This window comes from Charadrius vociferus, unplaced genomic scaffold, assembly GCF_000708025.1.
Source record: "Charadrius vociferus isolate BGI_N301 unplaced genomic scaffold, ASM70802v2 scaffold56, whole genome shotgun sequence".
NCBI lineage: Eukaryota > Metazoa > Chordata > Aves > Charadriiformes > Charadriidae > Charadrius > Charadrius vociferus.
Window position 1 is genome coordinate 28,069 of NW_009649057.1, and position 27,213 is coordinate 55,281.

Genomic DNA, 27,213 nt, shown 5'->3' on the forward strand with positions numbered 1-27,213 from the left:
GGGTTTTAGGAAGAAATGACACTTTGAACCTTGAAGAATAACAGCCAGCCCGACTCAGTGCCGGTGGCTTGAAGTGGAAAGCCCAGCAGCAGGGGTGATCCAGGTTCAGCTTTTGAACTCTGATGACAAAGGACGAACGTGCACTATTTTTTATTTTATTTCATTATTTGAAAGCTGGTTATCCCGCGGGCCTCATTCTGAGCATTTAGCAATGTGAAAGATGAGCAGTTCTCATCAAGTCCCAAAAAGAGAAGGGGACACTACTGCAGCCAGCGTGGATGAACCAGGATAGAAGCCCTACCCATCCTTTCTTCCATTTTCTGCATTTCCTTTCCTAGTCTTTCCATCAGACTGGGAGTGGAACAGTGAGAAGAGGTCATAAGGAACATTCAAAAAAGAAAATGAGCAAGAACTGATAAGGTCAAGAACACAGCGATGGAAGGGCTCACCACCAGACAGTGTGCCTGTTAGGGGCAAGTGGAGTTGGCAAGTGCTTGCCTGGAGAGTCCTGGCAGAAGAAAGTCTAAGGCAGAAGCGTTTTTGTTAGAGAGGAACACACGGCAAGGACCGAGTTTCTACACAAAGAGAGCAGAAACAGGCGTAAGCAGTTGCGTGCACAAAAAGCATTACAGTTATCAATGGACTTCAGCTTATTCTGAGCTCAAACACCACAGCATGCCTCCACACACCTCTTCTGCTCAGGAAACTATTTTGCTGCTTTCACACAAGCGCTCTCATAGATGAACCTGTCTTTTGCAGGCACGAAGCCCCGGTTGCAAAGGGAACACCGACCCTCCTCCAACCCAGGTCCTGGACACTTACTTGGAACTTGCTGTCCAGGCTGCTGCCACGTCTGATAGGTACTGCCCCAACCCTGCGTCATGAATGCCTGAGGACCACTGCAGAGGACAAAAAGGCATGCTGAAGTAGACAATAAAATACTTAACAGGCCATATACATGAAGTTGCCCACAGAAGCGAAATTGATACTTATAGTCAGCAACTGCTGAGCAAACAGGTGAACACAGGAACAGAAGGAAATGCTGTGTAGGTGTGACTACTGTCTTGATATTGGTCTGTTCATGAAGCCAAGATGCAGATACATCGTGCCGAACAGCACTCCTTGTGATCTATGCCGCTTACGCTTCTTTCCATGCTCTTGCTACACTACAGAGAAATTTTGGAGATGCCAGTACCTACCTTGTTTACAATTCAATAGTTAAATTCCTTCCTGCAGTCAAGCTTAAAGGCTTCATCTCACTTGCTTCTGATGCTCAATCTTTAAAAGGCTCCACTTATACATCACCCAACCATGGCCCTCCAACCTTTTCCCAGTGCTTTTATAGCTCCCAGCCATTCCCCATAGCCCGTCCGTGATGAGACAGAGAAGCTTACTTTTGATGAGGTGTAGCAGGTGCTTGGCTGAACGGACTTTGACCAAATCCTCCAGGTCCACCCATGCTGGTACCCTGTCACAGAATCCACAAATATTTAATGCCAGCTCTAAGCACAGGGTGGAGGCAGCTAGTATGAGCAGTAAGAAAGGAGAGAAGACAGCCTGGGACACGTTCCACTAAACCCCAGCACCTGAAAGAAGTGAATAATTCTCCAAGGATGAAGTTCTCAGGACTGTCAGTGCACTCCAGCAGCCGAGCTTCAAAAGCAACTCCGGTCAGCCCACCAAGGGGCTAACGGGACCAGGGCACAGTTGGAAGTTTTCCTTTGAATAGCATGGATCCTGAGGTTGGTATCAAGCCTTCTCCTCTCAAGCAATTCAGCATAAAGTTTGCTTTTCAGCTTTACCATGCCCCAGTTCAGTATCTTCCACACGTTCTTTTACCCGTCTCCCCCTTCAGCAGAACTCCAGCTTGACATTATTCAGCTTCAATACCACAGCGCTACATTAAGTGGAAGATAAAAGTCATCCTGGATTTACTGCATCAAGGAGTTGAGTGTTACTTTCAGCAAGATGATGTCAGGATTGTGTCATTCTCATGCAGTGACGCTATTGTCTTCCCTTCAAAAAAAATCTCCTTTGACAGCCTTCTCATACCTTATTATTGCTGTTCTTCCCTCTGCACACTACCCATGATTATGTCAGCAAACAGTCAGATCCTTCTGGGATCACAACAAAAATTAGTCCAATAGATGCTGTGAGATCAAAGTTCAAGACAGCTGCTAACAGGCAAATGGTTTTGAAGCTAAATAATGTAAGCGTGTGTATCCTATGCTATCCTGTAAGTCCAGGCCTACATGTACCTACAAGTGAAAATACCACATCTGAAAGGACAGACCAAGATCAATAGAGATGGGACTTACACCAACTTTCTCATCTATGAGATGTCTAGCGAGTTCAATTTGCTGGGGAACTCCTCTGATTGTGAATATTCGTACACCAGGGTCTGTGTTTGGAGGTGGGTTTCTCTGGAGCTCAACATGGGCTCCTGACTGCTGATTTATGCTCTTGATGTTCTCACCACCTGAAGAAAAGAAAACCGAGACATAAGACGACATTCAGAATCTTTTTCCATAAAAGCATAATACAGTCAGGCTCTGGTAAAGGAATATAGTTTCAACTAACATCTTCTTGCCTCAAGGACGTGGGCTGAGGATGGCAACAGCATAAGAAGCCACAGTACCTGAGCTCATGTTGCTCCTTTAAACTCCCTCATAAGCATGACCTGAAATTCTGAGCTACTGCAACGGTTCTTGAGGTCATGGATGATGCTGTTTTAAGAATAAACACGGTCCCCCTGTGTGCACATTGCTAGGCTCCTAACAAAATGCAGCATGGCTCAGATACACTTTGACATATCAGATGCGAAAACTGTACTGACTGAATTCTGGTGGTTTTGCACAGCTGTTAGCAACTGCCAAGAAAAGAAAGTCACCTGCAACCGAAACGTCCCTTTTTCTTTCTTCCGTGAGGCTTTTTTCCCCATCACTAGATATTTCATTCCACTAAGGCAAAAAGCCACCAGCCACATACCTTGTAGCTTAAAAACAATGCTTAAGCTTTCTCACAATCGTGTGCTGGGCAATAGCTTATTCCCTTAAAGAAACCTCTGCTTCCCGCGCTTCCTATTCACACCGCAGCGTACACATCCCTCCACACAACTGCAGCAGTACAGGATTGCAGGCAGTCTCCCACTATTTCAGAGTAAGTTGTGCATGCGGTGAACATATCTGGCTAGTTTGCCATCTGGATACACTAGAGCACAGGAATGCTTCGAGCAGGATGCAGCAGGGCCAGCCTAAGTAGATCTGATTTCCTGAAGACCTGCTAGGTCCCAGTCTCTTAATGAAATTTGCTTAACAAAAGCCTCAGCCAATGTTACAATGGTTCAATTCTTCTTTGGGAAGCTCACACAACTTACAGACCAGCTCCACTCAACTGGAGAAATTAAAGGGTGCAGGGAAGGAAGGGGTTTTACAACTTTTAAATCACAAACCAAAAATCACCAGCCAATAGGACATACAGCAAGCAGGAAAGAGAGCAAAGGAAACTAACTGGAGATTTTTGTTTGGTTTTAATTAAAAAGAGTCTCCAAAAATAATCTCCTCGTTTTTCCTTGCATTTCCATCCCTATACATCCAGCACAACTTCAAAACAAACTGTGGATCTTGCAGACACTTGTTCATTTCATTGTAATGGACTCGTGACCTTTTTAACATTTTAAAGCCTTCTCGGGGAAGGGAGGAGGAAAAGTTGCCAAAGGGCAATTAACTCTTTCTAAATGAATTTTTGAAGATGCATTTAACAAAAGATAATCGTGTCACATCCCTGGGCAGACAAGAGCGATTGTACTGTGCAGCCAAAAGCCAAGGCACTTATTTTCAGTCAAGCATGGGAAAGCGGTAAGATGAAGTTTCAAAACCAGTAAGGTTTTTTTATATAATGCTTTTGTCTGATGAAGACTTATTTGAAGCTCTAGCTTTAACATACTGAGGTGAGATCTGAACCAACAGCCATTTCATCTGCTTAACAAAAACAGAGGACCCTTTTAGCCAACACATTTTGGATCATAAAGGATTGGAAGAACTCCTTTACTGGGCAACAGAGGCATAAGCATAGGTTGCTACTTGCACACCAGACTAGGTTTCTCCTTCCAAAAAGGGATCAAAAAATCAAACTGGAAGCAAGGAGAATATACATTTGAAATAATTTCCCCATTTAGCGTTCAGCACCGAGCTGGTAGTTGTTGGATCTGTTTCCACATCAGCTCTCTCCTAGACCACACTGCAGGATCAAATTAGTTGGCTCTCCAGGTTTGGCCAGAGGCTGCAAGCTCCCACCGTTGTACCAGGACTCGGTGCCCTTCTCTGCCTTACCCTCCAGTCTGGTACATGCCAAATCGTTCCCTCCCATCAAATGGTCCCAATTCAGCCTCCAGAGCATGCAAATGAAGTGACGCAGTCAGCATGATGCTGCACGGTGCCGGAAGGAGTTCATCTTCCCCCATAATGAGGTGACCCGCTCGGCACATGGTGGCTGTCTATAGACGCATTCAGCAGCCCGCTCCATTCTTCTACCTGATGGGGGGCAGAAGTGATCCAAGAGCGGCCCCCCAGCTGGACGTGAAATCGTAAAGCAATTAATCAAACCTGCTAAAAGGCAGAGCTGACAAGAGCCAGGCCGGCCACGTTATCTGTCAATATTGCTGTATTTATCATGGAAATCCAGCAGGGGCCCAGAGAGGCTGCGGTTTGTTTCCAAGCACTACCAAACAGAGAAAGCGCTTGACATGTGTATGGCGCTCGTCTCCACCCTTCCTCGAGTCTTTCTGAAAAGAAAATCTGCACCTACCCACCCTCAAGAGGAAAAAGCTACGCACGTGATTTGCAGGGAGCCGCGCACTTCTTATCAGCTCATAAAGGCTCACACTCCCAAGCTGAGAAGCGGTGCCCATGAGAAAAGGCCCCTACATCCTCTATGATATATGCTGCAGAAACCGAGCTGAGAAACTTTCCCATCTCCCTCTTTCCCCCCCTTCTCGAGTGGTGACATGGAGCTGGAAGCACAGCAGCAGCACCTGGCCACATCACATACACTACACCTGGGGGCTGAAGATGCCCGCTGCGTGGGTGCTAACCTCAGAGAGCAAGCTACCTGTGCCCAGAGGACATGGCCAGATTTTACAGAGAAGGCTAACAGCCAAGTCCTATATCACAGGGGGGAAAAAAATAGGCAAAAAAAAAGCTGGAAACTGCTCAGAAACGAAAAGGAGGGAGCAAAGGTCTTACTACTGGTCACTGTTACAAAAAAAAAAGCCAACCACTAACATCCCCTCTCTCCCCTACACTGCCCCACAGGCAGTGGGAGAGGAAATAAGAAGAATCAGGTGTCTCGCATCAACATATGGTGAGCGCAGTACATCCATCCTGGTCCAGGCCCCAAAAGGCAATGCTACAGCCATCACTCACTTGACAAAAATGAAGGCTGCAATAGACTAAGAGCATAGGCACTGTAAGAACACCGATTACAAGGTGGTATTACAAAGCTACAAGCACTCAAATCACCATACAACTAGTAATTAGTCACTCCGGAAAGCTTCTGATCTGGCCGGGTAAGAATCCCTGTTTTGCTGTTGTGGAAACAAAGGTAAAAAGCTACCCTTCACCCCCACAGTGAGCCTGTGCCAGGACTTGCACTTGAATGCTAGGACATCCAACTCCGCTACCTGCATTTATCTTTTCAGCACACAGTGCTCTCTGTAGTCACAAATGCTCCACTTCAATGCACTGCTGAACAACAAGTGACCTTTTCTGATCCTTTATTAAGGATGACTAATGGATACAGCAATAAAGTTTCATTATAATTTGATTTTTCCATACATATAACTCTCACCTGTGGGCTTAATATTTGCTTTGCTTGATCTTTTGCCCAACTGGACTGTTCAGTGAGATCAAGCACAACCACTCTGCAATTTCTGCATAACGGGGAGGGCAAGTGGTTTTTTTCATATTGAAAAAAAAGTTTTCAGGTTTGTGAACAGGTTTACGGCAAAGAAAAACACCTGAAAATAATTGCAGATACACTGCTGACATGCCTGCGTCCCATACCTGTGCCCCTTGTCATCCAATAAGGCAGCAGTTCAGGGTGCCACCGGGGCCAGACACATGGAGAGGAACAAGTGACATGCAGCAGTGGTGTGCAGCTGCGGAAGGAGGCCACAACACGTTTCATTGCAAGCTCACTCCTGCCCAACAGGGAGGCAGGAAACTAAATGTCACTGAAACATGGCATGATGCCCTCAAGTCTCTGCCTCCTTTACCGTTGTAGCTAATCTGTTCCTATTCTATTCACCTCAGCTCTGCTGATGCTAAAAGCCAACTGCAATTACTTAAGTACTAGTTAAGGCATATGTCATTCTTTCCGAAATAAGCAGATAGAAAAATTAAATACAACTCCTTTGATACATCAGTGTATTAACTCAGAAGCATCGCAACAATTCAGAGTGATAGAGCTCTATTCCTGGCTCTAATCTAAGTACTGCCATTACCCGATGCGTAGCTCATGCTCTATGACAAATTGAGGCTGCTGCTGATTCTCTGGTCTCATAATCGTCGTGGGGGTGTACCAGTTTTTGAGAGGAGGGCCAGATGACTCCTTGTCCACACCGCTGGCATGGAGAGATTCAATGGCTAAGGCAGCCAAGGGGACTCCATGGTAGTGAACGTGCTCCTCTGAGTGAGATGAGGTGCGCCAGCCTGCTCGGCGACAGGCTCAGGCACAGGCGAGCCCTGCTACTTCACTTCATTCATCAGACACTTCAGGTATGCGGCTGGAAGCAGCAACTGTTATTACCACATTCAGAGACCTTCCATTTTATCACATGGCACTCACAGAAATCCAGCATGACGAAATGACTGTTCTGCTTGTCCCTGATAAACTGTTCTTTAAACGAATTCTCTATAAAAAGAATCCACAAATGAACCTGCCTTTTCTCAGCCAGCTGCTTGTTATAACAAGCTTACTTGACAGCTCTGCATGAAGAGCCTCTCTTACATATTGTGAACAAGGGCCTGGAGAGTACAATTATGAGTGAGAGCACCACAAAGAAAACAACCACAAGCGCTTATAGCTTATTCCTATGCTGCATTCACTGGCCGCTAAATACCTGCAATTACAGAAAACTCCAAAGCTTCACTGTCAGGCGGCAAGAACGCAACCATCCCGAGAGAGAAAGATTGCAAGCTCTAGTATTTAGTGTCACCGGACCCACCTTTGCCTATAACGAGACCACATTTATCGGCTGGCACCGTGTAGGTTATTTCCTGCATCCCCCCAGGTGTTCCAACGCTCCAGTCCCCACGGCCACGACCTCTTCCTCGGGCGACAGCCAAACTTCCAAAGCCATCTCGTTCCTTGGAAGGCAAAAAATTTGTATCAGTGTTTTTTTTTTTCTGGCCCCAATGCACATTAAAAACAAAATAAAGCAAGGTAAGTTAAAATGCATTATAATCAATGGCACTGAATTAAGATATTCTTGGACTTCAGTTTCATATCCAAGATTTTGAAGCACTTTAAAGAAATGCCAAGTAACATAAGTGATAGTTGTCTTCCTGACTCAGGAAGATATTTATATTTTTTAAATGCATGCCTTTGTATCTGCTGAAATAAACCTATAAACAAGCATCAACTACTAAAGGACTTTTAGTTTGTGGTAGGGGCTTATCTTACAGCAACCAATAGATCTTGGCACTGACACACACAGAAGTTGCTTCCAAATCCTTTCAAGTGTTGTTCTTTAAAGAACTGCTGGAATTACTCAGCTGAAATGCACATTTTTCCGAAACTTCCAAAGGAAGCTTTTAAGTTCAAAGACACTTGAAGGACATAACTATTTTGGGTAACTGATTTCTCCAAAAGCAAAGGCCATGGGCAGAGACAGACCTCAAAATTTAAGTGGATTATTAAAAATAATCTGAGATCAAGTATTGAAACTGGATCTCAGGGCAAGAAGGAGTATCAAAACGTACCTTTGATGGGGAAATTATGCTCAGGTATCTGGTCTGGAATCATCTAACATCTTTACTTCTCATAATACAAAGGGAATATACAATCTCCTTCATGAGTCTGCTCTTCTACTTTACTCATCTTTGTACTTCTTGCTCTTGGGCAATGCAATACGTTGGTGTCTTCCTCAGAACACGGTGACTGCAGACGTGAGCATTCCTTGCCTTCCCCTGCCTCCCCTCCCACTGTCCTGGACCAGAGGACACTGGTCTGGAGAGGAGGCATCACTGAGCGCTATTAACGCTCTGCTGCCCGAGCATTACTGAGCTGAGCCACTGTCTCACACTAGTGCTGGACTCCATTCCACCAGGTCACCATTTCCAAGTAACTTAAGAACAACTAAATATGTGGGGTAAACGTGGAGCTACAACGAGGCCTCATAATACTGCCTGAGGAGACCTTCTCATAACTTGGTCAGCCCATGTCACATTAAAAACACAAATAAGCAAAAAAACAAACCTAGCAGTTCTGTCCTGGGCAGCAGCATGTGTGCCCTACCAGAGGGAAAATTTAACATTGCTGTTCTTCCGATGGTGGCATCCATCCACACAGCTGCATGCGTGCAGACTACATTCCTATATAAGCACTTTCCTCCCGAGAGCCTCCAGAACCCACCTGTGCCGTGAGAATGAGCTCACTGATGATGTGTGCTGCGTGCTGACACCTATCAGGAAGCCCCATGACCTGTGCGACTCTTTCAGAACTAATCCCATCATCTGTGAAGAGAGGTGGCAAAGACTAAATTAAAAGAAGAAAACATCCACCCGCCAACAAAAGCTTCCTTCTAGCACCACCATCGCTAGCAGCATTTTCACACAAAACTACCCCAAGAGCTACCTCTTCCCTCCACCTTCAGCCCCTCTTCCATGGACTGAAAGAAGACAAAACCCAACCCACATTGCAGAGGGAACAATATTCAAAAGGCAACACTTTCAAATGTCAAAAAGCCATGAAAGAGACTGATATAATTTTAAGAGGACAAAGGCAGCTTTGATAGGTGATCAGACAGCCAAGGACCCAGAGAAAGTTACTTAAAATTAATCAACTCCTGATCCCAAAGGCTTTAATGTCCTGAAGGAGAATTCTTTAACAGATACAAGTTTTTTTGTTATTGTTCTGTTTTTCCATATAGTTACCACTCAAGCCATGACTGTTGTGACATCTAATGTTTGCAAATGAGCTGTATATAGTCTTACTCTCTGGAAAAAAAAAAAAAAAGGTGCACAAGGAAGCAGCACATCATATTTAAACAGGTTTCAGAAAGAGAGACAATGCATCTTTAACTTAGGAAAGCCTAGTTGCTGCAACCTCAGATCAGATTCACTTTAGCAATCCCAAACTGGAACACTGGTTAGAAAGTAACAGCTCTCCATCCTCTCACAAACCTGGTTTAAATTGAATCCTAACTCCAGCATCATTCTGAATCTTTTTGATCATTTCTCCATTTCTTCCTATCACAATTCCAACAGCAAACCTGGGCACAGAGACCTGATGGGAAAGGCAAAGCAGTGTGAAAGCTCAGAGAACTAGACTGAATTACTCTGATTTTACAAGGAGATGCTCTTAACTATGAGGACAGGCTGTGTTAGGCAGCTCCAGGCTACAGAACCATATCCCTTAAGAAAAAACAAACATGTGGCCACAAATTCCTTCCCCACTAAATGAACTCTGCACTACAAGAATGCAGCTTAAAAAGACAATTAGAAAAGTGCCATCTGGGAGTCCATGAGAACTCCTCCTCTTTGCAGCCAGACTCACTCTTCTGGCAACAGAACACAATGCATTTAAAAAAATAAGCTTACAGGTTACATGTGCAATTTGATGACTTCCACCCACTGCCCATCCCACAGGGAGGTTAGCAGAGTACTCGTGAAGAAAACATACCTCTATGCTGCCTCCTCCCATTCTAGAACTGAAATCATTGCGTACGCCTCGGAAGTCTGCCTGATCTTTCTCTCGGATGATCTCCAGTACCATTTCCCTTGCTTGCTACATGGGGAAAGAAGTTACAGTTAGCTTAAAATTATCCTGCTTGCCATCTTGGTGTGGGGGCCTCAACAGTGGCTAACGGTCAGGCTTCAGGCAAAGCGATCTCCATCTGCTTAACGGAAACAGCGTTCTGATTTAAAACTTCTTTTACCACAGCCAATGGAGATCTGTTCTTGGTGGAATCTTCCATATCTGACAAAATCTGCCAAGTGTGCAAGGTGGCAGTTTTTTGTGTGCAATTGCTTCCTTCAGTCTTTCAAAAAGGCCCTTTAGCTTTTAAAGTATCTTTGATTTTTTTTTTCTTTTGGTTTTGTTTTTAAATTAAAAGGAAGGGAAGGCCCTTTCCTAGTGGATACAACTGAAACCAATATAGTAAGGTAGAAGCTGTGGTAGCATAGCAGAGCACATCCACTAAGAGCTAGAGAGCATGTCCCAAGGAGGCAGGTGGGCAGTAGTGAGCTTATTGACACTCAGAAAAGTTAAGCCCAAGTCTGCAGCAATCAAACAAGACATTTTCTGAGACAAACAAATATTCTTCCTACCTACTTGCAGCCCTCAAGGCCATTCACAAGCTTGCATGTAGCCCAGCTAGCAAAAGTGTACCTCGGAAATAAGCCAACAGTAGTCACCATTAAAAAAAAAAAAAAAGCCTACGTGTCAAAACCAAAACCTTTGTTTCTATATATTACCAGTTAAGCTTTTGACATTTTGGTTCTATTTCCAAGTTTGAGGGACACTGGTGAATCTGACTCCTTTCACATTTATACATATCTTCCATGCCCCCGTGGTATTTTTTTTTTACAGAAGGAAACAACTCAAGACATTTCAGAGATGCCAAGACAGAAATAAGGGCAATGGAGAGATTTCACAGGGATTTGATAGTTAAGAAACACTGTTGCAGCATCCAGAGTATCCCACCAAACACAAGGATTCATCGAGCTTCTGAAGTGCTTTCTAAGCGTGCTCAACTTAGTTCTAAGTGCCTCAAAGATCTTCTAGCCTAAGCAGTCTCCATGATTGCTTGGCATGATTTATGGCACGGAAGATGTGACGACAGCAAATCTTACAAGGCAGAAGAAACCACCTGGGAAGTAGCAGCACTTAAAGTATCATCTGGTTAAAAGTAGTAAGTATCATCCGGTAAAAGACCACCAGTAAACTCCTTTTTGCATATCTGTACCACCACATTAAGTATTTTGAAAAAATAAAATAAAATAAATCCACATTTAAATCTGAAAGCCAACTTGCAATAAGAGGTTTGAAAAACACAACCCAAACATGCTAGCCCTGAGCAACATCAACTGTTGCAGCAATTTCTGATTAGGGAGATCCTATGAAACAGAACTATTTTTAGTAGAGACAGGAATGCTAAGCTAGATTTAAGTTCTTAGCAAGGTATGAAAAGCACTTGCTGAGACGTGGAACATGCCACAGCTAAACTTTAATTCTTTAATTCAAGCATTCCCATCATGCTGTAATCTTCCAGTCTCTGGCTGACCATGGGCTTTTGCTTTGAATCGCAGGTAAGAACACATCTGCAGAAACCTGACACAAGGAGACTGAGGTACCAATATTAAGCAAACCCCTTGGTTTCAGGAGTTGTCATGGGAATATTTTTTTTTAATTACCTGCGTCAATTGGCTGTCTGAGATAATGAACCTTCCACAAAACTTTCTCAAATGTGTGGTTAAGTTAGTCACTAAGAACCCATTTGCTCAAGTAACATATAGCTATGATTTTTTTTGCTTCACAGACTGGAAAGCATTTCAAAGCTACTTTCTCCAAACCCTCCTCCTCAGCTTTTATCCTACCCATGGCTAATATCTATGTGGAGTGAGAGCTCCTAGGTTACGCTGTAAAAAAGCCAGCACTTGCTAGTCTTGTGTTTTAACTTGCTCTACTCAAACTTCATCCTTACAGAACAAACAAAACCAGTAGGGATCATTACATTTACGGTTGGATTTGACTCCCATTAGATGCTCACAAATATGTTAAAGTTTAAATTTCTCTTCAGTTCTCTAAGGCAACTGCTTACTTTTATTACATACCTGTACTTTAAATGCATCTCCAGTAATACGGAGAGGTTTATCTGCTCCAGTGGGCAACGGACCGTCTTGGATCATAATCATTTTCACACCTGTTCGCTCCTGAAGAAAAAGCACAGAGCACTTTGCTAAGCAGAGTCCCTAAAACAAGGGACTATATTTTGGTTACTAAACATTACGTAGGTCAAATCAGCAGCTTTACAGAATGCTACTTTAGCTCTTCATGGATACTTAGAGCACAAATTCAGTAATAGTCCTCGAGTGTAATGGACTGCCAGAAAGTGTGCTGCTCCTGAAGTTCTCAAATAGCTGAATCCCTTGCAAAACAAGAACCCCCCGACCTCAACAACTTTTTTCAGCCCTTTCCAAAATCTGTAGCTGTTTGGATATCAAGTTAAGCTGTCTGCATAATTAAGTTATGTGACCAGTGTTAAAACTATTGGATGACAGAGGGGTAATCAGGGCACTCAAAAACTACTTTTTTGACCTGGGTGCTTTTCTGAAACCCTCTATTCTTTAAAAAACTCCTACCAGATGGAGGAATAAAGAATGTCTATGAACACAGATTTATACATAACACAACACTTAATTAGAAAGGGGTGGGATGAGAAAAAAAGGAAGACACACACCAGCTTCATCACAGATCAGCAACAAAAGAGAAGCACAGCACTCTACAACAGCATGGCTGGCATTAAAAACTATTGCAGCAGCAGACTAGAAATAGCCTTTTCTTGGCTACAAGGATCCCCTCCTAAACAGCACGCACCAAATGTTATCTAAAGCCCATGAGTTTCTTTCACAGTTCTGGCAAAACTCCACTACGTGCGTAGCTAGGGCCAAACGGATTTCTTTAACACAAGATTGGATTTGAGTCCAGCTCTCCGAAGGCAGAAGAGTAGTCCCTGCTGTAGAAGGTGAGAGCATTTAAGGCTCTCCATTTCAGCACGCTCTTGTCCATCTAGAGAAGCTGCAGTAGGGAAGAGAGCCCTAAAGTAAATGCATCTTGCGCACCTGCAACTGTTTTATTGTTTCACCTCCTTTGCCGATGACTAGACCCACTTTGGATGCCGGGATCAAAATCTCCTGAATCGTACTGTTGCCATCAACATCGTTGTGAAAACCAGGTCCGTTCCGACAGCGATCTACAATCTGCCCCAGTAGCCGTTTTGCTTGTCTTTGGAAAAGAATCGAGGGAAACAACCATTAGACAACATTGTTCCACGTGACCAAGAGACCAGGAACCATCGAAATGGGAAGCGATTGGGGAGAGGAGAAGAAGTGAAAAGATGAAGGAAACCACAGTTAGCACAATGCTTGGGTTTTGTTGTTTTTTGGTTTTGTTTTTTGTTTTTTTTTTTTTTTTAAAAAAACCTCTGATGTATATTTTTCCCCTATCATGATTACTAATAAGCTGTCTGATTTTTGAAAGGGGAAGAGAGAAGGAAGAGCAGCAGCATGCTCTGACCTCTTCGGAAGTTAAGGATAACAGTTAAGCTATAGCATTTGGGGTGCTTATTTGAATGAAGATGCTCTACATCCTAAACTTTTCTAAACTATATATGTACAATATCTGGAAAAACACAAGCTCTGTTCTCCATCTTGGTCAAGACAAAAACCTCACTGCTCTGACACTAACACAGCACATTGGTTAACCACTCTCTGCTCAGTCACAGGCAGCTGCCTTGCTCTTCTCTGCCTGCTCTTACCAGCAGCACCAGAACACTGTTCTAACACAGCCTCTGCCCCAAGCAGTAGGTGCTGAAGCTACACCGCGAAGCGAGGCAAGGATACTGCAGCAGCAACCAGTGAAAGACTGGGTTCTTCTACTCCTGGTGAGAATAGACAGACACAAAGAAGCATTTGGGAGATTAAAGATACCTTCTCTAAAATCTTTAGCACATCAAAGGTAGCTGATAAGGGTTCCCTTCATCTTGAAGACTCCTAGTACCAACACATCTTTTTCCTGCCCTTCTCCCATAGCCCCTCTCAAAGTAGGTAGAAGGCACCAGTTGGCTATTCAGTCTAAAGCGGCATATTCCCCTTTTTCCACTTCATACCAAGCTATATCAGCCACCCTAGGAGGACTGTCTTCTCTCTGGAGATTTGAAGAAACAGTACAAAGTCATCCCTCGCAAACAGATGTTCACCCAAGACAGCTCAGGGGGTGGTGATCTGAGCCTGCACACAGATCAGAGCACTGCTTTCTCTTGACTTTCCTCACAACACAAGCAAAAAGTGGAATTTCTGGAAGCCCATTTCTAATATTGTGGAAGAATCTTAAGAGGTTTTATTCATCTACCTTCGTATTTCGCATAAAGTTCTTTTAGTGACAATATAGAGACTACAACAGTTAATACACAACGTATTTCAGATGAGAAGGGGTCACCTGGAAATTGGCCCTATTATTTTCCCAGTGGATATAACTAATGGACTCCTCACACAAAAGAAGTCCACATCTACATTGGTTTCCTTACCTAATTTTCTTTTTCTATAAGTAGCCTGGAAAAATAATTCAAACAACCAACTTTGCAAGAATTTTAACACAAAACTGAATTAAATTTTGCCTAATTCCATGTCCTTAACACCTTGCTCTGCTTCGCAAATTGAGTATTCTTACTTTTCATTTTTTAAATTTATTTATATTTTAACTAAAGACAGTCTTGGTTGGACATAACTACATTTAACTGCTTATTTCAGAACCATGAAGTCTTAACTATACCTCTCTCCCATTTTTCCCCAACTGCATCTCATCAGGCATCCCAGCTTTTTAATATTTTGCTCTTGTTCTGAAACATCCTTTGCTAAAGGGGGAAAAGCACTTCAATATCAGCAAGAATACATTGCCTGCCCTATAATGTGAGCTTGCCAATTATATTTATTCTGGCTCACTGCTTGCAGTATTGTGGTAGAATAAGGAGATTTACGTACCCTTAGATCTCTTAGGAATGGAAGAATGATGAGTGTCTTCTCTTTAGAGAGACAATCTTTGTGCCCATGTATTTTCACTATCAAATGCAACTCAAAGATTTCCAGATGGATTTTAAAAAACCCACCTACCCAAAGGCTGGGGAGAGAAAGAGCAGCTCCATATGTTAAGTGTGTTCCTGTAAGCCTGAGGATCCTGGATCCAGTTCCAGCAGGAGGTCCTCAACTGGTTTGTGAGAGTCTCAAACTCAGCTCCTGGGAAGGGGGAGGGAGGAAACACTGTCCCTAAAGTTTCTATAGGCCTAAAGAGTAGAAACCCCTGCTGGCTGGCCACGTGTCTCTACCATGCAGGGATCAGAATTCAAGGCTTAGGTTCAGTCCTTTGCTTCTTGTTGGCAGCGATGCAGAGGCAAGCACACCCATGGGCCTCGTGCTGCTCTGCAACAACACCAACACCTCCAGATTATTCTGGAGTGGCACCGACAGGCTTTGGAGGCCTCATGCAGCCCTTCTTCAGCTGCAAGGATGGTCATCTCAATAGGAGTAGGGAAGTGAAGGGGAAAAGAGAAGTGCCCTTCAACAGCTTAGCTCAGTGTCCTGGAAAGCTGCAGTTAGAAAACTGCATCCTAGGTGCCCTAAGAGCCACCTTGCCCTGCGGAAGGGAATTCCATGGAAATTTCTGCAGAGGGTTCACACTGCAACTGGAAAAAAGCCTTTGAGGTGCGCAGTTTAAAGCATCAGACCAAGAGGTTCTATGCTCCAGAGACCCTCAAGTTTCTCTAGGCCAACATTTGTTGGTGTGGCTAACCAAGTAGCACCACTGACAGAGCACAGCATTAGGGAGAAGAGAGAGAAGGAGAAAGGAGAGAAATTAAATCAGAACTCACTCAATGCTCTCTGGCGTCCCGGTGAGTACACAGGGCCTCTCTGGCATCCCACCACTGTCTACAAAGGAAACAAGAGGGAAACTTTTAATACATGGAATTAAAAAAATGGCAGCTGTTTCAGTAACTGTCAAGCACTCATGGAAGCAACCCCCTCCTGCACACAGAGCATGTTAATGAATTCAAAGACACCCAGGGTCAACATATTCTAAATGATTTGCTGGATGTCTGCATTCTTTTAAAGCCTTCGCCACCAATTAAAGGGAGGGATAAGAACTTAGCTTACATTCATCAACGGTTTCCTGTACAGCACTATAGTACAGTCTTCCCCAAACCATATAGGTACTAGCACAAAGCAAACAGATGGTGCCATTTTTTCGATGCAAGGCAAGTTGAGTTGTACAAAGAGTTGCTGCCACCCTCCTGAAACACCTTCTGCCAGGAGATGGAGCTGACCAGACTCATCAGCAACAAACCACATGATCTGAGCAAAGTGGTACCACCAGCAGAAAACTCAACAGCTACAATTTCACGTCTAAGTACAGCATGGATTGTCCATTTGCACTGTACCCACTTGTTAGTTCAGGACAGTTCTTTAATTGTTTTATTCCCCAAACCACCTGACAAACCTGTTTTGTCTGGTAGTCAGGAGGTCTCTGTCCTACAACAGCTCTCCCATGCATGTTAGCCTTATATATCAGTTGTTAACGGTAATAACACGTCACGAGCATGGCAAGGCGCCCGATCTAATGGACACAACATCCTTCAACGTTAAAACCTGTTCATCCACCATACAAAGAGGTTCTTACCTGGGGCAATTTGAATTTTGCAGCCAGACTCTGCCTGAATCCGTGAGATCTGTTCACCTCCCCTGCCGATTACTGAAATGAGTTCAACAAGCATCAGAACATACCATTTTCCTGAGTAACTGCTGAGCACCTTCCCCCTTTTACTCCACTGCAGCTATCTATAAAGGAACAGTTTGACTCCAGGATTGCAGAAGAGGCATCCACAGCATGATCAAATTTATCATAGTAGAAAAACATTAAGATACTGCTGAAAGTTATTCTATTTGCTTGGGAAAAAAAAAACACCACAACAAAACAAAAAACCTGTCTCACACTGGAATGGAAATACATAGTATGCAAGAAACAAGGCACTAGTTTGAGTACTGCTAGAAGAGTATATCTTGATCAGCCTGAACCCATAAACCAGTTATTTGAGGCACTAAAAAAGGCAAAGACTTTTGCTTTTTTTTTCCCCCCCCTGTAAAATTCATATTTTACTACCTCTTTTCAAAGGACGTGCTATTTGGCTGGTCTGCACTCACACAAAACTGCTACATACTGAAATGCTCTATCAAACCTTAAGTGAAAACAAACACCCATCTCCCTTAACTCTTGGAGTTGGCACATTGGTGTTTCACAAGACATACTGAGGAGGGACCATGTGCCAATCACCATTTATATCCTACCCTAACTCCAAGAGAGAACAAAACTGTCAAGTCAAACAGGTACCCCTGGCTCAAGATGCTCCCACAGAAGTGGGTTTGCCACCTTCCTGCATCTGTCTGGCCCTGACCCAGGATTAGATTTAACACACAGATGATGCACCACCGGAGCATACAAGCTCCCCTCCCACAGAGCTACAGCATCCCTCTGACATCCCCCCACACGTGTGGTATGAGGACCAATAAAGGAAGCGGTCTGGGAGGAGGAGAATGAATGTTTCCTTTGCAGGAATTCAAGTTAGTTTTATAGTGTCTTTGGTTGGGACAAAACTTCACACACTAAGGGGTAATTATCATGGCCTGTTATTTTCCTTTTTACTCTCCATGTATCAAATTGGAAGAGATACAGAGATCTAGCAGTGGAAGAGTCTAGGCAGTCACTGTAGTAACACATCAGCAGGAGGTGCCATTGAAAGGAAGAGTAATGATCATCAGGAGGAAATTAGGATCAAGCTTGAAAAAGAATAGTATCAGGAATGCAAATCTAGGAAAAATTCTCATCTGAGCAACGCATGCTTGTTGCGTTTCCCTGCAGCAAATGTATGAGAGATTTACCATTCTGCTTAACTTGCTTTGAGTCAACTCTTATTTTAACATTTAAATGTTGTTTTCCTCCCTCAACTCTCAGTTTTGCATTCTCAAAGGAAGTAAGATGTTTCTATGAGGGGAAATAAAGTAACTTTTGACTTGTTTATATCCTATGCTAGTGGGAATTTAAAGGAGAGAATCACTAAAACTCTGAGTAACTTGTACCACACAGTCTTGTTCTTATTACTGGGACACCAAGCTTTTCCATGCAGTTTGCACCTAGATTTTAAACACAGATCATCTGGTCCTCATGAAGACAGCATTAGACAAGGCTTATCCAAGTCTAGTATGCATAAAAACTTGCGAACATGTCAGAATAAACAGCATTCCTGCACAGAAAACACATCAAAAAACATATCAAAAGCATCCAAGGTACTTACTAAATCCAACCATTTTATCAGGCACTTTGAATTCTTCTGTTATTACAGCCCTAAAAAAAAAAAAGGAAGAAAAAAAATCAAATAGTCATTACAAAGAACAATTTGGAAGACAACTATGTCCCTGCCATGGAAACCAGGCACAGCATAAGGCTTTTGCACACAAAAGTAAATACTACATCACAAAATCATTTGTTTTGGAAGGGACCTATCATGGTCACCTAATTTCTCTTATGTTGGATATTTTTCCAGTCTACTCTCCACTATCTTTAATGGAGCTGACAGAAGAACGAACCTCTCCTTGTCATTCTTGCTCCAGACAGATTTAATGGAATACCAGCAAGTGTCTTTAATATTTAGCCTAGACCTTCCAAGCCACAGTCTCTGCCTGCTACTTTTGGATATGCTTTTGCCAAGAAACACTAACCAAAGCCAATCCTGATATGAATGCCCCTCCAAAATTCACAACTTTTTTTGCCTGCCTGTCCTTATCATTCTTTTCCTAGGAATTTATAAAAACTGTCTTCAATTATCCCTTGAAGTCTTATTATCTCAAGACTTCCATATCTATTGCTCTTTGGACTTTTTCAATGTGTCTCTGCCTCAAAACATAGCACTCAAAGCAATTTCCTAAGACCTGACCATAGTCAAGTACAAAGGAATTACCTTTGATAGTTTTTTTTGCTTAGCCATTTCTATCTCATAGAAAATACAACACAATGAATATGGAATTTGCAAACTTCATATATTTAGGTATGTATTACACAGGATTCATTCAGCAGTCTCAAAAGCAATGAAACATCTGCATAATAAGTCCAATGCAGGTTTTGCAGTGAGGTATATTAAAATCTTCCCATTTTTTTGCTTTAGATCAGCTAGGGGAGGTATAAAATACACATTAGACTTCACCAGCTAACCTGCAGATAAATTACTCACCACTGTCCTGAGGCTCACCAGCAGAGATGCAAAACAAAACAGTGCCATCCATACCCACAACAGAACAGGGAGGTTCAGAATTACAGTTTTTTTAACCTGGAATAAACCTATCCTGTTGCCAAAACATCCTATCCTGCACCATTTGTTAACCACCTTGTGTTGGAGGAATGGCTACAGCTGGACAAAGAAGCCAACCTGGCAGAAAACCAACTACCAAACCCAGAAAAAAAAAAAACAAAAAACAAAACAAAACCCAACCAACAACTCAGGCTTTTCAGCCTAATCAATTCCTTACAAGAACATCACTCCTGGCAGAAGGCAGGTAGCAACAGAGCAGTCAACGCTGCCCACCCTTCTCTGCGCTACCCTAGCAGGACATTAGCTTTAACCTAACCACTAAAAACTGAAGGTTCTACAGTCTTTCTGTAGATCTCTTGCTGAGGCCCCCAACAAACAGCTGGCTATGATGGAAACACACTGCTATTAGCCCGAAGGTGAATCCAGCTTTAGAAACGCTCTCCCCTTCCTACTCAAAACAAGACAGACAACTCCTTAAGACCAGGATTCGAGAAAAATGGAGAATTTTACTTTTGTATTAGATGCTAAGACATGCTGCTTGACAACTCATACTTGCTTCAGTCTCCCAAAACCATCTTTGACAAAGGAGTCATCTCAGGTCATATGACACCAACAAAACTAAAAAATAATAATAAAAAGTCTACCTGCCCATTTAATACCGCCAACTTTTGTCACAATGCCAGAGCCTTTTTTACTTTTTCTTTCTCTCCCCCGACCTCTCCTTCCCAGGCAGGGTAAGGGAGAGGAGAGAGAATGTATTCTTCTCGGTCCTGCAGATTTGCAGGAACCAAATCCAAGTTTCACATCAACTCTTCTTTCTTCAACACAAACAGCCTTAAAGGGTTAGCAGAAACCCCAGCACCGAGAAAACCTAAGCTAACAGTTTCTCCACATTCTCAACCTCTGACTTCCTAACACTACTACAGATGGTGGATCAATAAACAATTAGAATTGATCAATAAATAATAAAACATAACCCACTGCTTACCTTTGATGTACCAGGGCCCCTAACTGGTTACCTACTGTGGCAGAGAGAGAAAAAAGGAAAAAAATCAAAGCATTAGCACGGATAAACTAACTTCATCCCTATAGAAAAAGAGTTCTTACCATTTCATCAAAAAAGAAAGAAAAGCAAAACAGTAATTTAGGTTCAGTGGCTGAAATGAATGCGTTATGTGGTATAAAACAGGAGGGGATTTCTTGATCAACACACACCATAACCCAGTGTCCAGCTGAACACAGGATAGGGAATTGATCTGCGTCTCCCCATGCTGAGAGTCATGGGAGAAAATCCTGCCTGCCCAAATCCAAATCCCTGCAACTAACCTCCCCCCCTTCCCAAATTAAACCCAAAGTAGTAAAAAAAGGAAAAAAAGCGGGGGAAGGAGGAGGGAGAAGAGAAATTTCAAGCTGACTGGTATGTATTGAAAAACAAAAATAAAAGCTGAGCAGGCTCAAGAGATTCAGTCTAAGCACAAAGCATTAAAGACCACTCGCACGTACTTCTCTCTGTGTCTCTTATCTGTGCTCCATGGAGCCCACTTACACGGAGACCTGTTAAAGGAATAGGTCTGTTAAATAACCTTGTAGCACCCAAACAGTATTTAAAAAAAACCCAAACCCATCACATTTTACTGAATACACACATTCCAGGCATATCTGCGATGTTAGCTAGGGTCCATTTATGATTAGCAGTTATCTCCCCAGCTGACATCCCTCACCCTCCCCCCCCTCCAACCCGAACAGATTAGATCTTTCTTCCAAACCTTAATGGGGAAAATATCATTAGACCAACTCATGCAAAGTGGGAACACACGCCCCGCTGGGCTTCCTACTGGACTTTGCCTGCAGCAAACCAGCTAAAAACCAGACCATTTGGTCCTAACAACCAGTTGAAAGATTATATTGCATGCCTGGAGGGCACAAGTAGCGAAACAAATGAAACCGGCCAACATGTGAGCTGTGATAATAAAGATGCAGTTTCAAACTACCTTGCAGCAACCTGCACATTCTTTGACCCGAAATAAACTGGCAATCAGCTGGCAGGGTTAGAAAGAGGATGCGTCCCACACTATCTAAATCCGGTAGAAAAATGCATAAAGTTTGTGGCCAAACACTTTGCTCAAATAAAATAGACAAAGAGAGTCAATACTGTATTTCTGCTGCGTGTCAATACCTTCATAATAGTTCAGGACCAAAATATCGACAGCATATATATTTTATTACTCTCCCCAGCTCAGTGATAAGACAACTGCTGCGTTATTGACTCCGTTAGATTTGTCTTTGCATATTCTCACCCTGAATATAAAAAGCTCTAATTTGATAACTATCAATACTGCAGCTGAAAAAGGTGGGTGATGTAATGGGGAATATTTGCTCTAGCTGATAAGCTACTACCGCAGAGCTGAGCGAATACAACCAAACAAATTCAGAATCTCACCACCTTGCCCCAAACTGCGCTCCGAATGTTGTCACTATACACAATAGGTCCGGTGGCTACTGCTGTAGTACGGGATTGCCCTTGCCACGGACCAGGCCACTCATTATCCCAAGATGCCAAAAGGAGCGATTTTAACACTACAAGGCTGTATTTAAATATCCACTTCGCATTTCAATTCACCATAACAGCTCTCAGCAGTCTCTTCCACTGCAGCCGCTGCCCACAAATTATGAAACAGATACACATCCTATAATCAACTCCTGAAGTTCACGCAAGGAACAGAAGAGCCTTCATTTTGTAACACAATCCTACACTTGAAAAAGACAACTTCTTCGGGGGAAACTGTATGAGCACAAGAAGTTAAATCAGTCAGGGAAATAATGCTTTAGATGTACGTAACATAATGTCTCCAACCCATTCCAAGTACTGTACAAATGTAGCAAGCCATTCACCACCCCAGGCAGATTTCAGCCTTACTGTATATTTATTGTACAAATTAGTTAAAAAAAAATTAAGCCACAGTATGCGCGAGATCATTCCTTCCACATTTCACAGATAACCGCTCCAAGAGCTGAGACAGAAGGCAGATGGAGAGAACTGGGGGTGATTTACTTGAAATCAGTTATGATTTCTCTCGATTTGGGGGGGCGGGGGGAACAACGTGGCTCCCAGTTCCAACAACCTAAAGGTCCATTCCTTCTCCAACATACCCATTTTGCTATGAAAGACAGGGACTAATAGAGAGGCAGGGCCGGGGCAGACCATGCTCCGTGCAACACTGAAAGCTGATGTTCTGTTGTTCCACCATCTCCCTCCTCACGCCAGGGAGAGGGCTGAACTCTGACAAGCCACGTACATATTTCCCCCTTTTACATCTATTGAGTACAATTTAACTGTAACTGCAGTCATTTTACTGCAAATAAGGAAAAATACTGAATAAAATCAGCACAATTTCCTATTAATGGCACCCACTGGTTGATAACTCTTCACTCTGCTTTAGGCTTCACTTTAACTGAATTCTACCTAACAGACACACTCAAAACAAATGCGGATTTTTTTTCCACCCCATAAAACAGAGCAGTGCCTCCCACTAAATTAATGTGCGTGATAGGAATATACAATCTCATCGAGAATATCTTCATGGCTAGAATAAAATCAGAGCAACGCATCGCCTGGAGAGCAGTGGAAAATGGTTACATTTCATACTTTTGAACCAAAATGGGATCATCATAAATTTTAGAAAGCTACAAAGAAGACATTAGCTACCCTAGTTCTTCATCATTAAATATGGCTAGGTTTTTCTTTAATTAAATGGTCAAAACCTAATAGTTTTCATGTCTGCCTTCACTGCAAATCTTTATAGGCTTTCTTCCCCTCCCTTAAACTGCCTTGTGTAAAAAAAATGGTGATCTCTAAAGTTGCAGTTTTGAAGAACATGGGCATTTTGTGTACTACACTAAACCTTTTGCTGAGAGATCTGGACTTTTGCCCTGGTCCTACTGCTGCTACAGATGTGTCAAGGAGCATCACTACTAACTTCCATTAGCAGTAAGACAGGGATAACATTTCCTTCTGCCCATCGCTATTTTCACTGAAAACACGTTGGAGCAAAAGAATAAAGTATTCCATACATCAGGATCGTGTTGTGTTTGAGCCCCTCAGCTCTACTACAATCCAGGTTTATTACACCAAAACAGGCCACCTTCATATCTGGATGCACCACAGAAGCTTGGGGAAGGCAGGGGGTGGAGAGAGAGGGAAGTGAGGCTTCTCCAAGGTCTCTCATCTTTGTTTCCCCAGACTCAAAGGATGCCCCAGCCTTCAGCTGCAACACTGCTGGTTAACCCTACGTGTATCGCCAGAGACTTCTTCAAAGCAGTCTAAAACAGGGCAAACAAAGGGTAACATTCTGGCAATCAGTCTCTTTCCAGCAGACTAGATCCCCGCTTCCTTTGAACAAAACGAGACTGTTTCTTTCAGGATTATTTAGCATTAAACAAACTTATTAAATTGTGCTGGTAATCAGATGGACCCATTAATTAGAAGGGAGACCAGAAGCAGCCGCTGGCTGTTAACAGGAGGGCTGGGATTTATCCTCAGCAGCCAGCCACATGCGAGATGCCACCAGGTCTCTCTGCAGCTCAGACCAACCCCACCTCTAGTGCTCACCTTCCCCGAGAACATTAACCGCTGCACGTGGCCATATAAATGCCGACTACGACTTCCTGCAAGCAGCACAAATAAACCTGATCTCCTCCCTGCACTATAGCTATTTGCAGGATTACTTTAAAGTTGTTTCCACAAAGGGGAAATAAAGGAGCCAGGGAAAAGAGAAATAATCAGTCTCAAGCTCCATCTAATAGCAACGGGCCAGGTCACCAGGGCCAATCCTAGCAGCTCTTTGTTTCAGATGAAGGTTATGTTAAGGGAAGTGCAAAAGGCACTCACGCATTCTTGTTTCCAATACTATGACAAATCTATTTTTCCTGGAAATGCTCTAAAAGCAGCTGAATTTGTTTTGACCAGCGCACTGTCACCCTGTCTTAAGACCACTTCCTAAGCTGACATCAATCAGCCACGCCAGCAGCTGTTTACAAAAATGGACAGGCAGAATTAGATTTTCCTGAAAGACAGACATTTTTCTTGTCACCTTAAATACTTCCTCTGGACCCAATTTTCTCAGAAGCATTAGAAACAGAAGTGATTTTCTAACAGCTACACGGGGATAAGGAAGAAGTGAGACCTGCATCCAGCCGTGAACACGCTGTATACAGAGGTAAACAATCAAAAGATTTACCACCAGATTTGTTTCCAAGCTATCCAGAGCAGCAGAGTGTATCCAAGCCCCCGCACTATAAAATTTCTACAGTATGCATAACAACATAAATAACCTCCTCTTGACAACAATGTCTCCAAACCGTGGTTCACAGGCAAGTAGAAAATGGAGAAAAGTGTGGGCACGCAATCCCGACACCCCTTGTTTGCAGCTAACAGGGAACTAAAAGATCATCCAAATGGGAAGTGCTTTCCTAATTTAAGGGTCCTATTAAAAGGAACTGCCATCTTCCAGATGCTTAGAGCTAAAGCTGCATTATAGACTTCTAATGTCACGGCAGCAAGAGCTGCGTGTACGGATCATACCACAAACAAATACAGAGCAAGAAGCACTCACAGCTTCAGGAGTTCCTTTGCCAGGCTGCAGTTCTGGGTATGTAGTTAAAGAGCAGCACAGGAGCACTATATGATTAGGCGGGGAACTCATCACACAATTGTAGTTCAGTACAGGACCTACTAATGCCATTAGAAATAAAACCCAAGATTACCAAAGCTGAAAGAAGCGATACAACCCTTGCTCCTACCTTGACAATTCCTATTTCTTTGCGAAATTCCAGCCCTTTAAAATATCACTTCCGCCATTTCTCTTCTCCTCTAAGATCTCACAGATCAGATTTTTGGACAAAGTTATAGAACCTACAGATGTACATGAACAGGGCAAATACAGCATTGGAGCTACTTTAAAAACAGTACAAGGCCCAGTGCTGAACTACAAGGTGAGCAAATACCCGTAGGTCTTTACATCAGCAGAACCAACGCAAGAGTCAGGAGTACAGCCACTCCGGAATGCCCTCCCAGGAATGATACCTGCTCCGTGGAGTTATCTGTCACAACACAAGAAACCAGCAGTAACACACATTTACAGCCCGGACTGCAACTGTATTGACACGGTTTCTGTCAACGCAAACAAGGCTCAGCAAGTAATAGGGCTCACCAGTAAAAGTTTAAGTACAAAGTCTAACTTGCGCTGTCATTAAGCGCTACGACCATTTCACATGTTAGAAGTTCACAAAAAAAGCATTTTGTCAACAGGTCAGATTTCTCAGTTCAGTGCCATGAATCAATGAAAGAAACAGGCAGGACCAACGTTCTGAATTACTAGTTCCTAGAAGGCTACTTTTATTCTTGTTCACATATAGCCACTTATCTAAGCTATCCAGACACAGCTCGACGTTGTTCAGCATTCTTCAATGCTGAACAGCCTGCTTGGCAGCCAAGCACCTTCCCATACAGAAACCAACACATACCAGTAATACCAGGCCTCTGGCTTCTCATAGACATAGTGATGCTCCCGCCTGAGATACAAGGCACAGGGGCTCACCCAGATAAACCTATTCTTTCCTAAAACACCAAACCAAAGGAGCAGCAACCTCTTTCTCAAATAGAGCCAACACCAGAGAAGAAAGTGGGTTGTGGCGTGTGTTCAGAAAACAGTAATGTTAGCAAGCCAGATGCTCCACATGAAAGAAACTTCTCTCCATGCTCCAGCATGTTTCTTCAGAATGAGAAACAAACGTGCGCTATTTTCAGCCTTCATATCAGACAGAAAAAAATATTTTCAAAATTAAGTGCTAGGCAACAGTTTTGCTTATCTCCTCAGTACTCCTGAACATATCTGTGGGGGAGAGAATCAGCCTGGAGGGCTACCTGTGTCAGTAAAAATACTAGAGGTAATAGGAAGACATAGCCACATTTATTTTTTTTTTTTTCTGTAACAAATCACAGGGAAAGGTGAGCTCTTTGCATCTATACAGCAGCAGATAATACAGTTTAAACACTTCTTGTAACAGTGCACATCATTAATTTGTACAAAAGAAAACACCTGTTCTAGCATTTTTGTTGTTCCCACCAAAGATAAGAAACTAAAACCTTAAAATCTGAACACTTCATACAATATTAACTCATTACAGTTACTAGCATATTATTCTTTGGCTGTGGCCAACGTTAAATGCTTCAGATATTTAAGAATTCTCAAAGAATAACTATGAAAAAAGCTAAGCCCAATACAGGAAATTTCCTTCCAACTTGCATCAACACCTTAGCTCCTTAAAATTCAGGTACAAAGCAATCAGAACTCTTGACGGCGACTCAACTACTGTGCTGCGACCACTGCTACACATGGAAAGGAGCACGTGTAATACTGTCCCTATACACCGCCTGCTCTCAGAAAACAAGGATCACCAGAGAACAGCTTTACTATGTGTATCTGGTACTCCATCCATGGGCTCCAGCACAGTTCCAATAAGAACATCCTTCTCCCTCCCCACCCCCCTCCAATTACCGCAGAACAAGATTTAAATTACAGACTTTGTTTGCTAATTCCCAAAGTTCATGAACTGAGAAAGAATTGCTTCACATTAACAATACTAATGCCTAGCAGCTCTGTTCTATCTGGAAGAGATTAAAAAGCACAGGGAATCTTATATAAAATTTCTATACAGAGAAAGATACATTGATTTCTGTCCTTAAAGCAGACAACTTCCTCCACAGGTGAATTTCAGGAGCTGCATCCACAAATTTGATTAATCATAGCTAGCTTACCTCCGTCATCCAGGGGCCGTTTCTGCACTCCATAACCGTAGACTGA

General features: G+C 42.9%; 1 protein-coding gene across 1 annotated transcript in view; it reads right to left on the bottom strand.

Annotated features, from left to right (window-relative positions):
* Nucleotides 1–27,213, bottom strand: part of FUBP3 (far upstream element (FUSE) binding protein 3) — a 32,983-nt gene extending 5,770 nt beyond the window's left edge. The window contains exons 1-15 of the mRNA XM_009887997.1: nt 27,168–27,213; nt 20,855–20,905; nt 20,340–20,373; nt 18,341–18,390; nt 16,672–16,743; nt 15,866–15,923; nt 13,065–13,227; nt 12,057–12,155; nt 9,904–10,008; nt 9,405–9,507; nt 8,635–8,735; nt 7,226–7,367; nt 2,319–2,479; nt 1,395–1,468; nt 823–899 (exon numbers count right to left, since the gene is read on the bottom strand). Of these exons, the coding sequence (XP_009886299.1) occupies nt 823–899; nt 1,395–1,468; nt 2,319–2,479; nt 7,226–7,367; nt 8,635–8,735; nt 9,405–9,507; nt 9,904–10,008; nt 12,057–12,155; nt 13,065–13,227; nt 15,866–15,923; nt 16,672–16,743; nt 18,341–18,353 (1,168 nt within the window). The 5' untranslated portion in view covers nt 18,354–18,390; nt 20,340–20,373; nt 20,855–20,905; nt 27,168–27,213. The remainder of the gene's footprint in view (nt 1–822; nt 900–1,394; nt 1,469–2,318; nt 2,480–7,225; nt 7,368–8,634; nt 8,736–9,404; nt 9,508–9,903; nt 10,009–12,056; nt 12,156–13,064; nt 13,228–15,865; nt 15,924–16,671; nt 16,744–18,340; nt 18,391–20,339; nt 20,374–20,854; nt 20,906–27,167) is intronic.